At 42.6% G+C, this 12,967-nt stretch overlaps 1 protein-coding gene across 3 annotated transcripts in view; it reads left to right on the plus strand.

Moving 5' to 3' along the window:
• Positions 1-12,773, plus strand: part of abl1 (abl oncogene 1, non-receptor tyrosine kinase) — a 33,747-nt gene extending 20,974 nt beyond the window's left edge. For all 3 annotated transcript variants that reach the window (XM_085413917.1, XM_085413918.1, XM_085413919.1), the window contains 10 exons: positions 2,716-2,880; positions 4,201-4,496; positions 6,391-6,663; positions 6,865-6,949; positions 7,214-7,391; positions 7,971-8,155; positions 8,309-8,461; positions 8,551-8,640; positions 8,804-8,929; positions 9,449-12,773. In XM_085413917.1, coding sequence (XP_085270043.1) covers positions 2,716-2,880; positions 4,201-4,496; positions 6,391-6,663; positions 6,865-6,949; positions 7,214-7,391; positions 7,971-8,155; positions 8,309-8,461; positions 8,551-8,640; positions 8,804-8,929; positions 9,449-11,085 — 3,188 coding nt within the window. In that variant the 3' untranslated portion in view covers positions 11,086-12,773. The remainder of the gene's footprint in view (positions 1-2,715; positions 2,881-4,200; positions 4,497-6,390; positions 6,664-6,864; positions 6,950-7,213; positions 7,392-7,970; positions 8,156-8,308; positions 8,462-8,550; positions 8,641-8,803; positions 8,930-9,448) is intronic.
• Positions 12,774-12,967: the final 194 nt, after the last annotated feature.

Here is a 12,967-nt window from a genome sequence, read left to right on the forward strand (position 1 = left end):
TCCCATTCTTTGCTTCTTTCTTTCATTTACCTCCTTTTTTCTGTTTTCATATGACTTTTCATTTCCCCCCTCTTTCTCTCTCTCTGTTGACACATGTGTCAGCATGCTGTCATCATCTCACAAATAGCTGCAGTATTTCTGGCCTGTTAAGTGGGCATGTGTGGCACGGGCTGTTAAAATCGCTGCCCACACACTGTATGACCAGCCCAAACTGTATGCAGCCCCCCGCCCCATTTGAGCTGGTTTCCTATCTTGCTCGATCTCTGGTCTTATCTGTTTGAATTTGGGTTGTTTTTGTTGCTAAAATTAAGCTTGGTACTTATGAATGAATGGCTGGCTGTGCTTTTGAAGGTTTACACCTTGGACAAAAGGACAGGAGAAATATAGAAATGTAGGTATGAGCCAGATCTATCCTGTGTGTCATCAGCAGCTCAGCCATCAGGTCCTTTAGCTACAAAAAAAAAAAAAAAGCAGCACATTTAGTTATGATAGTCTCACTGTGAGTAGGCTGGTGAGCCTAGCTTGCCAGAAGAGTTGGTGTGAAAGGATTTCATTAGCCTCCAAATACATTGATGCCTGGAACTTGTCAACAATGTCATGTGACAAGTTGTGGGCCTGTTTACTTTGTATAGGGTTATATTAGTTTACTGCTGTATGTTAAATCTTTGAAATACTTTAGGTTGTGAGGAATTTGGAAGTCATATCATCTCCCACTGTGACTAGAAAGTCCATTACACAATGGCCCTTTAAGCTCATGTTGAAATGAACCCATTTGTTGCTGCTGTTATTGAATAACAGCCACTGCTTTTTCCACAAACTGTTATCTTTGCAATATGGTTATTCACCCATCCAAGTATTAATGCATTAAATCAAATTGTGTTATCAATCTTCAAAACGTTGGCGTGAGTTGCCAGTTTTGGAGATATCCACTTTAAAAATGTATTCAGTATAGGGAAACTAGGGTAATATCTTTTTATACTCATCACGAGGCAGTTACAAAAAATGGAGTAGAAACTGTTTTCTTTGTACAAAACAAGCAAAAACCTGTGATTGGAGGTTTGTACTAGTGACAGCGTGACTGGACGAACCATTAATGGCACACCCCTTGGGGTACATGCTTGTTTTGGTTGGTGAATTTAGAGTGGATAAGAACATGCTCTTCTTTAATTGCAAATAGGCATTGTAATGATAAATGCATATGCAAATGAATAATTAGCTATATTTTATTGACTTTTGCCTTTAGGTTACATTATTGGCTTGAGGTAGAGCTATCTTGTTCTATGAAAGAGCCCAACTTCCTCCTCTGAAGCTGTAAGTTGTCCTTAGTCCATTGTTAGTCTTGGAATAGGTTATTTATTTCTGTTACAGGATTTTCATAGATGCACTAATGGAAAATTGTCTAGTTTCTTTTTCATTGGGTCAATTAATCACATGTGTTTAGCTGAGTCTTGATTTGTCTGTAGTTTTTCAGTTGGGTCAGAGGCACAACTGTTGAGCATAATTGCTAAATTACTAAATAAACACAGTTACAAGTCAGAATATTTTATCTGCTGTTACCAAATCAGATGTTTTCTTAATCATTCACCCTTTCAGTCAAACCATTTGGCTTTGTTTCTGAGAACGACTAGAACACACAAATGCTGCAGTTGCACAGCAACTAAGATATGTGTGGTGGTATGTGTTGTAATCCATGCAAGACTTTTACATAAAACAAAAGGAGCAGTGAGCACTAAGAGCACAGCAAGGAATGTGGTGATAACCAAAGGAAAGTGATGCAAGATGAATGTCAGCTGTTGTAAGGGAGAGAGAAAAGTGAGCACATGGGTAAGTTTTATAGCCTGTGATGCCCAGGTGACCCAGATCAGCTGACAGCGTTCCTGAGTCAAGAAGTTTCCTGCTGAGCTCGCAGATAAAATGGATGTAAAATGGCCTAAAGCCGTTAAATGATAAAATCTGCACTGCTGTGCTTTGCCGGTAAAACTTAATTTGTCACATGCTAGTAGCTAGCCATTTGTTTTTTGGGAATGCTTGGAAGAATGAAATGCAAGATGGGTCCAAAACATGTGTGACAACAGCTGAGAAAACCGCACAGTCGAGCTCATTTTATAGGCCAAACTGCGTTTAAATAGTTTCTCCTCTTTTTTTTTTCTTGCTCTTCACTGTAAACAAAATCCTTCTTTTTTTTTTCTGTGTATTATTTTATTTTGTCACATTTTGAATGTTATCAATCAGGTTTACTTCTTATGCTTTGTTATAATTTAAGACATATATAACAAAATTTAAAATTAAACTACTTTGAACTTATCTATTTTATATTTACAGACAAGATCAGTGGTGAAACATATTCTCATGGCCTAACTTGGGGGGAGGGTGATTGTCTAGGTATTTAGGAAAATTAAATCTAAACAGGGATAATCCAGGAAATGAAAAGTTGTAGAAGCTTGAGGTACAATTTAGATCACATGATTGGCCTCTTTACTCTTGATTTCATGGTGGGATCACAACTGCTGAAGCAAAACATGGGCTGAAAGTGATATAAAAAAGTATAAAATGACAGATGGAGAGGTTAGTGTTCTGAATCATCCAACTTGTGTGTGAAAATGCTTCACAGGGTCAGTGTTGTGGTGTCTCTTCCGGACTTCATAATTAATATTTTTGCTCATATTGAAGTTTCATACTTGTATTCTGACAGGCTTGTTGTTGTTGTTCTTCCAGAAGCTCTCCAGAAGCCAGAAATTGAGGGTCAGGGTCTGACAGAAGCAGCCCGCTGGAACTCCAAAGAGAACCTTTTGGCTGGACCCAGTGAGAATGACCCCAACCTGTTTGTTGCCCTCTATGATTTTGTGGCCAGTGGTGACAACACTTTAAGCATTACTAAAGGTAAGAGGGTGGGGGCAATAAATGAAGGATTTATAAAAATATTTATATATGTTTTTTTGTTTGTTTTTTGTTTTGTTTTGTTTTTGTTTTTTTTGGGGGGGGGGGGGGGGTTCCATTTAGCAAATAGTAATAATTACAAAGCAGTATTTGTGAAGGTAGAAAGAAAAGGATTTCATACAAAAGTATGCTAGTGGAAATGAACCAGGCAAGCTAAGCACCTTATTAAACTCCAGGTCACAAGGGCACTACAAGGAAGGAAATAATCCTGACCATTACCCAATTTTTGTAAGAGTAACTCTAGTTTAGAATGAGTCAGATCAGTTTCTGAAAAAGGCTTGGTTGAGTTTGTAATCTAAACCAACACACATCTATTAAATTTGAGTGGGATGTAACTTACAAAATGATCTCTACTGGAGATTGCTGAAGTCTTTATACGATTCTTACCATTGCTGGGAATCCACTTATTAGTGTCCCGTCTCCTTCCCGTTCTGCCTTCGCTCCCATCTGACTCTCACTTCCTGACAATGGCCTCACACGTGGGTCGTTTTCCACTGAAGCGATTGTAAAACAATGCTGCAGACACAGACAAACAGAGGAAGGAAGAATGGATCTTAAGCACAGGAATAAACAAGAAAATGTCCTCTACAGTGCTGCCTTCCAGCTTGTTATAATGGTGCAAAGATTAGGTCTGTTTACTTTGGCTGTTTATTGCCAAATAACAAAGATTACACAATTATTTAATTTAAAAGCAAAAATAGGCCACCATCATTATTTAATTGTGTATGGTTTTTTTTATGTCTTTTATGTTGTGTATATGAATAGTTTATTCTCAAAATGTTTTCATATTATGGTGTCTTCAGGATAAGTTGCATTTTATTTGGATAGCACCTTTCAAGATAAACATCACAAAGTGCTTCACAACTAAATGCCAGGTCATGAGAACAAAAGTTAACCAAACCCAAGTCTTAAAAGATGAGTTTTTAGCTGGTTTTTGAATGAGATTAGCAAATCCACAGATCTCAGGGTCGCAGGGAGAGTCTGGGTGGCCACTTTTGCAAAAGCTCTGTTTATGAATGTAAAAGTCAAATAAAGCTCTAAAAGTCAAAATCAGAATCTTAAAATGGACTCTGAGGTTAATAGAGAGTCAGTGTGAGTGAATTGGCAACAGTGTGATCGGAGTACTTAGAAGACTCAACCAGAAGTCTTGTAGGGGTGTTCCAAACAACTTTGAGACATTCCGAGGAGTTTTTGCAACTACTGAATAATTAATTACAATATTCCAGACATGATATAATAATGTTGACTTTCTGTGTTGACTAGGGGAGAAGCTGCGTGTGCTGGGTTACAATCATAACGGCGAGTGGTGTGAAGCACAGACCAAGAATGGCCAAGGTTGGGTGCCGTCCAACTACATCACCCCAGTCAACAGCCTGGAGAAGCACAGCTGGTACCATGGACCCGTGTCACGGAACGCGGCAGAGTATCTGCTCAGCTCGGGCATCAACGGGAGCTTTCTGGTCCGTGAAAGCGAAAGCAGCCCCGGTCAGAGGTCCATTTCTCTGCGGTATGAGGGGAGAGTGTACCATTACAGGATTAACACTGCGTCTGATGGCAAGGTGGGTATCAGCGGTGAGAAAGAGTCACACGATAAGAAAGTATTTATGTTTTTGTCTTTTTTTGTTTTTTTTAAATGGGTTCTTTACAAGCACTTTTCCAACTTACTCCACGTCTCTAAGTGGTTGTTTTCTCACATGCTTTCACAATAGTTGGTACTTGGATGGTTCATCTGTATCTGACTGGCCAGCACGTCTTGGTAATCAGGTAGTGCTAACAGTGTGTTCATGATAGTTTTTAAATGTGTGTTCTTGCAACACATTCAAAACTCTAGCTCAGTGTTTTTAAGTAATTTAATTAATTAACGACACACACACACACACCAGCAAGCCACAATAGGCCAAGTGTATTTTTATAGTGTGCTGCGTTCTTGCCAAAAATATCTATAGGAAGTAATCGTTTAACTTACTTGCACATATTGTTCATATTGTTGTCTCCTTGAGTATCACAGCATTACCAACTCACATACACTCACTCTAATACGCACTAAATGCTGCCTTCCTGTCTTGCCTTACGGGCACTGTACAAGTCAAATTAAATCAAATATTTTTAATGGCATATTTAAAACCACACAAAATACAATTGTATAATTTAATACCATTTCCACCGTCATTCCGGCCGAAGAATGATGGAAAACCAGTGGGGACAAGAAGGCCTATTATTTATATTGGCTAGCAGTGGCAACAGTGCTGCAGGTATAATTGCACCAGCACAAAGAAAGGATTAAACAACCTCCTGCTTGCACAATCCACTGTCACACTAGTCTTACTCTTAAGTTTTAAATGTGGAGTGTCTCTAGAGGGGAAAAAAAGATGAAAGAGATTTGTTTTAATTCGTGCTTGATTTAATTTTATTCAAGACTAAAGACCTACAAGTTTTACATGTTTCTGTACTTCTAATTGTAACATTTTGCTTAAATCCTTTGGAGTTGAGGCTGGCCAACAACTTAAAAGAGGTTTATTTTAAGAACTTTAAAAATGCAGACTACCAGTATTTAATGTTCATGGCAGATCCACGTAGGTGGCTGAATTTCTTGAGTGGGATTCCCCCCTCCTCCCCTTAAAGGCTATATCGGTCGAGAAGCCACTTTTGGCCGTGTCACCCTGCTGTTTGTGATGGAGCGAGGTGAACTAGGTTTAGGAACGCCAGCTATGAGAAGAATGCCTCTAACTGCCACTGTGCTTCTCATAATGACCAGCAGACGCAAGGCCTGGCCAGACACTGACGCCCATGCAAAGACATGCATTAGCACAGATGCAGCCAAGTATGCACACACATACAAAGAAGCGAATGGACAAACACAGACGCTCTCTCTCACACACACACACATACATACACTTGGTTCCCCATCGCATATTGTTTTCCATCCTCCCACTGAGCTACAAGTCAAGCGTCTGGTATGATAGAGTTCGCCAATAATTTGAAATTACCTCAGCACTCCCTGGAGCTGCAGGTTTTGTTGCACATTGGCTCTGTTATTAACACTGCTCTGAATAGAGAAAAAAAAAGAAAAAAGATTTTCATGTTGGTAAGCTCTTTTTTTTCTTCCCCCTCCTAGATTTAGTAAATGGTCATGGTTTAAACCATTAAATCGTCTTGAGGTTTCTGCGGACTCTTCACCGCAGTCAAGGTTGTTCTCTTTCTTTCCTTTTTTCCTCCCTCCACAGGCCTTAGGCAAAGAGCGTATTCACAAGAATAAAAGAAGGCAGAAGTCACATTCTGGAACAAAAATCAGTTTTTGTTCCGAAAAGGCTAGAAAATCTGTCCACTTTGTTCTGTCCAGTATCCTTCCACCTGCCAAATACTGTACGAGCCTCTGATAGGCTAAGAAAATCTGATCTCTAATCTCTTGCATCCACTCAAATATAGAATCTCCCCCCCCCCCCCTCTCTACAGCTTTACGTCTCATCTGACAGCCGTTTCAACACACTGGCCGAGCTGGTGCACCACCATTCCACCGTGGCCGACGGCCTCATCACGACACTGCACTACCCAGCGCCGAAGCGTAACAAGCCCACCATCTATGGAGTTTCTCCCAACTACGATAAGTGGGAGATGGAGCGCACTGACATTACCATGAAGCACAAACTAGGAGGGGGCCAGTATGGGGAAGTGTACGAAGGCGTTTGGAAGAAGTACAACCTCACCGTGGCAGTCAAGACGTTAAAGGTACGGAGACAGAGAAGATTAGCATCGACCTACTCATGTGGAAACATTTTGACAACTACTGGTGTTACATATTAACATTCCAAGCTATGGTTTTAATTTGGCTGAATAATGCTACCATCTGGTGTAGCACAGATGCAACTGCACCCAGCCATCCTTTGCTGTCCTCACTTTCTTTTTTCTTTCTTTCCATAAACTGTGTAGGAGGATACGATGGAGGTGGAGGAGTTTCTGAAGGAGGCTGCGGTTATGAAAGAGATCAAACACCCTAACCTGGTGCAGCTGTTAGGTATGTGACTAAAAACAACAATCATTGCTTTAATGTGGGGGTTTTACATAAACACTGTTTAAATGTAACACATGTACGCAAAATCTTCTGCTAGAAATGATGTATTTTGTTTTTAGTGGCTCCATAGTGTAGATGTGTACACGTGTTTGCCTAACAAGCCAGGAGGAGAAATGGTTCACTTTGGGGTTGCATCTGGAATAAAAACTGCACCCAAGAAAAGCTGTGAGATGATGATTTGTGTTGCGGGACTCGTGTTTTTGGCAGGCGTGTGCACACGGGAGCCCCCGTTCTACATCATCACAGAGTTCATGACCCACGGTAACCTGCTGGACTACCTGAGGGAGTGCAACAGAGAGGAGGTCAATGCTGTGGTGCTGCTACACATGGCCACACAGATCTCCTCTGCCATGGAATACCTGGAGAAAAAAAACTTTATACACAGGTGGGTTTGAAGGCCTAAAAAGCAAACTTGCTAACCTGTCCTGGGTTTATAAGACAGATGTTTTTTTATTGGTTTTTTTTTACCCATCTTCAGTTTTAAGCTGGAAGGGACAAAAAACACCTTTGACCTCATATCTCATTTTCTCTTATTTTTCTTTTTTTCCTCCCCTCTCCTTCCTGAGCAGTGCTCCTCTCACACTCTCATTGTATCACAGACAAGTCGATCTTGTAGCAAAGCTTGTTTGTTCTGGCACGTCCAGCCGTATCTTTTGGAAGCGATTATATGACTTATGACTTACATATTTGTGAAACTGGATTTTAATTTTTAAGCCTGACACGACTCAGCTTGCAATTGTAAATTTATTCTTTTTTTTTTTCTTTTTTTTTTTTACCCCACAACTCATCTGTAGAAATATGGCACCTGAGAGGATTCTCTAACAAAACACACCGCTGTTCTGTTGTTTCTTTTCTTTTGGGTTCATATCAGCTTAATAAATTCTCATTTCTCATTTTCAAAGTCAGCATTTCTATACAGCTTCCCATTCATCACTTCCTCTCATAACTGCTTTTTCTTCTGTAGGGACTTGGCAGCCCGTAACTGTCTCGTTGGGGAGAACCACCTGGTGAAGGTTGCAGATTTTGGCCTGAGCAGGCTGATGATTGGCGATACCTACACGGCTCATGCCGGGGCCAAGTTCCCGATCAAGTGGACAGCTCCAGAGAGTCTGGCTTACAACAAGTTCTCGATTAAGTCTGATGTCTGGGGTGAGCTCCTGTCTTTTACTCTGCTGTTAAACAATGTGAAACAAATTTAATTTCCCTCATTCTAATTTGCACATATTCCTCACATGATCTCAATTCGTAGTCTTTGACTTTGTTCTTTTTTGATTTATTGTCTTGTTCAACTTGTTCCTGCAGCATTTGGTGTGCTGCTGTGGGAGATTGCCACATATGGCATGTCTCCTTACCCTGGCATCGACCTGTCCCAGGTCTATGAACTGTTAGAAAAAGACTATCGTATGGATCGACCAGAGGGCTGCCCCGAGAAGGTCTATGAGCTCATGATGGCCTGTGAGTACCACAACCCATCTTGTAAAAACATGATTAAAGGCACGCTTCTGTTTTGGAATAACTTTTTGTTTTCCTTTTCTTTTTGTCAGGTTGGAAGTGGAACCCTTCAGAACGTCCAACTTTTGCTGAAACCCACCAAGCCTTTGAGACCATGTTCCAGGAATCCAGCATCTCTGATGGTCAGTGTCCATTTCTTTTCTGTCTAAAACCTCTTCAGTTTGGGGCAAACTGTTCTGATACTCCTCAGGCTTGAGTGTGTTACATAGATATCCTGATGTAAACACACTCAAGCCTGTTGTTTGTTGCTAATATGTCCAAACCTTCTTGTATTTGTGATTTTAGAGGTGGAAAAGGAGTTGGGAAAGAAAGGAAAGAAGACATTAGGCTCCATCCAGCAGGCTCCGGAGCTGCCCACCAAGACCAGACCTCGCAAGAGCAACATAGACAGCCGAGATACAGAGAGCCCAGGTGACATGAACTTAAAGAGTATGCCTGGTGCCTTTATTGCTAGTTGTTAAATATACCTTCACACTTTATTTACATTACCCTGAAATAAGTAGTGCAGTATTTGATGCTCACATTCATAATCTTAATAATCGGTAAGAATTAAAGACCACAAAACGTTCTGTGGGTAAAATGAAACAATGTCTCACCACCAATTTCCCTTTGAAGTAAAGACGGTCTGAGCTTTTGACAACCTGCAAGATCAAGTTCTTACTGAATTGTTTGGCTGTAACCACATAATAAGGATTGTTCCCACCAAAGCATTTTTTCTCCAGCTGTGAGGACTTAATTATACATGATCTGCTGTCCTGCCCTTCTCTTTGCCCTGACATTGCTCTAAATATGTTTGGCAGACACACTGGTGGAGCTTGCTTTTACGCTTTCTTGAAAATTTTTTTTTTTAGAAAAAAATACAAATAAAAATCTATAGTTGTTTGATTGCCTTTGCTGATAGTCCCCTGGTTCTTTTATGCTCTTCCACAGATCTGTTGGAAACGGAGGGGGCTGTGTCGTCACCCATGCTCCCCAGGAAAGAGCGCCCCCCCCTGGACAGCAACCTGAATGAGGACGATCGCTTGCTGCCCAAGGACAAGGACAAGACGCGTGGCTTTCTCAGCCTCATCAAGAAAAAGAAAAAGAGTGCGCCAACTCCTCCCACACGCAGCTCCTCTTTTAAAGGAGACTGCCTCTCTGACAGGAGGTGCGTTACTCAAGATCCTCGAGACAGTGACATCTTTAACAACGGGGCATCATTGGGCATTAATGACGCCATACATGGCCTCCACAGTACGAATAATAATGGGGCAGCAGGTATAACTAATGGGGCTCCTACCTACCCAGTACCTTCTTGCCCTAGAAAGAAGTTACCTCTTGTAGTGACTAGCCCAGGTGGAAAGGGAGCAACAACTCCACCTAGTGAGGAGGAACCCTTTTCTAACTCTAGGTTTTTCTGGTCCATGCCCACTGGCTCAGATGGCACAGAATGTAAGTCTGTCACACTGCCGCGAGATCTGAGCCATCGCCGCTTCGACACAGGCACCGTCGGGGGCAAGCCAGCTCTGCCACGAAAGCAGCAGAAAGGAGAGAATGCGCCACGGATGGGCACCCTGACTCCCCCACCACGCCTGAATACATCTCCAGATATTTCATCCACCTTCTTAGGCAGAGATAATGATCTCAGTCCTGGTTCCAGTCCCAAGGCTTTGACACCTAAGGTGGTGAAGAGACCCAGTGTGTCAGGGCCAGAAAGCTCCAAGACCAGCGCTCTGCATGCCGAGCTTCTGAAGCCCAATGTGTTCCCTCCTATGGGAGCAGCTGGAGAAGAATGCAGGGCTCGCAGAAACAAGCACACGGAGTTCTCCTCCAGCAGGGATCGAGTAAAAATACAGAAACCCAAGCCAGCCCCACCTCCACCACCCACTAATGCAAAAACGGGCAAGGTCTCCCGCAGCCCCACTCAAGAGCTCCCCTCCCCGACTGCTTCAGAAATCAAAGCTAAGTGCCTCCCTTCCATCTCAGATCCCCACCACACAGCCACTCCCAGTGACCAAGCCCGCTTACCCCTGAGTGAGGCCTCCAAGAAGCTGCCCTTGGGCTCCACCTCTAAACCTCAACCGTTAAAGACCTCCGCCTCTTCCACTTCAGTAACCAGCTCCCCCTCCAGCCAGAGCCTTGGAGGTTTGTCTTCTCCCCTCACCTCCCCCAACGATCCAAATTCACCTACTGCATTCACCCCTCTAGCGAAAACCCGATCCTCCCTCCGCAAGACTGCACCCCGCCAGGCCTCCGAGCGCACTCCAAACTCAGCCGTGACACGCGAAATGGTGCTGGAGGGCACCGAGCTGCTCCGCGCCGCCATTTCCCGCAACTCCGAGCAAACGGGTAGCCACAGCGCCGTGCTGGAGGCCGGCAAGAACCTGTCAAAGTACTGCGTGAGCTATGTTGACTCCATTCAGCAGATGAGGAACAAGTTTGCCTTTCGCGAGGCCATCAACAAGCTTGAGAGCAGCTTGCGAGAGCTTCAGATCTGCCCCAATGCCACGGGGGGCTCGAGTGCACAGCAGGACTTCAGCAAGCTGCTGTCCTCCGTCAAAGAGATCAGTGACATTGTTCAGAGGTAGCGCCTAGAATATGACACTATCAGACATAAAAATGATAACATTTTATGTTACACTACCCTTCCCCCCCCCTCTCCATGCATGTGGGCCAACTGTTACCCAGGCCCAGCTCATGCTGGAGAGCAGCAGAGGTGGAGGTTCACACATACTCTAGTATGTTCTGAAACACTTAAGCATGTGGTTACTCCGGACTGAATCAAAGAAAGCTTTATGTAGATGCCATCAGACAGTCTGTAACATTGAAAAGCCTTAACTATGAATAAACACTGTCATTTGGCCTTCACATGAGGCGAGGGGCCAAATCTTTCATCAACGTAACCTTTCATGGTTGATTTTTCTTTTTGAAATGATCATGTCTTATGTTTTTGGTTTCTTCCCTTTATCACTGACTCGAGTATTAAAAGAAAAGACCTGTGATAATTGTTTCCATCACTGTTAGTGTTTCATTTTTTTAAATCATTAAAGCTGACAACAGTGAACAAAAACAAAAATGCTTAACCTCATCTTGTAGTTTGCCTTTGTAACACAAATGCCATTTTTAAATGTAAGCGTTAAGGAACTTTTCTCACAGTGTTTGTAAGACTCTGTGTTTTGTCCCACATGCCCCTACATTTTCTTGTTTTTTTTAATGCCATCAATGTCTGGTTGTGTGCTGAGTGATGGAATTGTGTCAGTGTTTTTGTATGAATGCTCTTCTGCAGTATTTGCAACCACGTGCCATAATGTTATAATGGGAGCGAGCAAATGAGGCAGGATGAGCCTCTAGCCTTCACAGTTCTGCTTTTCTGCACACTTGGGTAACAATTAGTGCCTTAAACACTTACCGGCAGAGCTGTTCTTACTCTTGACACTTTACAAGTGCAGAAACATGCTTTTATCAAGTGGTTGAGAATGGCTGTTTTTAGGCGTGTTTCTTGGATTTCCATGTCTGCCATACCAAAAAAAAAAACAACCTTTGTTTCCAGTCTATACTGGGAGAGGGACCAGGGTTCTCAGTGGATCTGTTGATTTGCATTGTCCTTAGACTGGACTTCTTTTTACTAAACAAGTTTGATTCAACTTTCACTACATGTCATAAAAGCCATCAGTAGCAGACTGGCCCCGCAGCAGCACGCCGTCTGATCTGTTAGGAGGGGGTAACAGACTGAAACAGCGTTTCCGACGGGCCTTCCTCGCATGTTCGAATGGTCTGAATGCTGTTTTGAGGCCTTTTCACCCCAGAGGAAAAAAAATCCTGGGGGAAACACTGGACTAAAATGTTTATGGAGCTATCACTTGCTGTGCTACAAAATGATGTGAGGAGGTGACCAATACGGACTGAAAGAACTCGTCAGATTTCACTTTCACCACGTTCTTTCCTCACTTGCATCTCTCGCACAGTGTCAGTATTTGTGTTGTCGTGTCATCCCCGTGTGCCCCGTCTGACTGCGATGCCTGAGGACAAAAATCAACTGCTAGTTGCCTTGACTTCAACATGGTACTGTCAGTGTTGGCTTCTTTAAAAAAAAAAAAAGACGAAAAACTTCCTGTACCAACCATACCACTACTCGAATTTTGTGTCCAAGCCTCCTCGCCAATTTTGTACACAAACTTTCACTTGTAAATGTCGCCCCCCCCCCCTTTCTCCCCTCTACCCTTGGTGCAATTTTCGTTGCAATAAAAAACAAAGCAGTTGTGCTACTTGAAATACATTTTGTGTACGGCTTATTTGGTCATTTTGGCTGTGAAGTGAAAGAAATGATCTTTCAGAAACCATTTGACTTTTCTCTCCCACCTAAAATGGTTAGAGTATGATAACATCTAGGTAGAGCTTTTTCTTCTCACTGCAAAATTTCAGACAGTGTCTTGTGCTAACACGATACCTCCAGCACAAACTGGAACGGTG

This window comes from Rhamphochromis longiceps, linkage group LG7, assembly GCF_057381845.1.
Source record: "Rhamphochromis longiceps isolate RC_006_pf linkage group LG7, R_longiceps_female_GT1.1, whole genome shotgun sequence".
Taxonomy (NCBI): Eukaryota; Metazoa; Chordata; class Actinopteri; order Cichliformes; family Cichlidae; genus Rhamphochromis; species Rhamphochromis longiceps.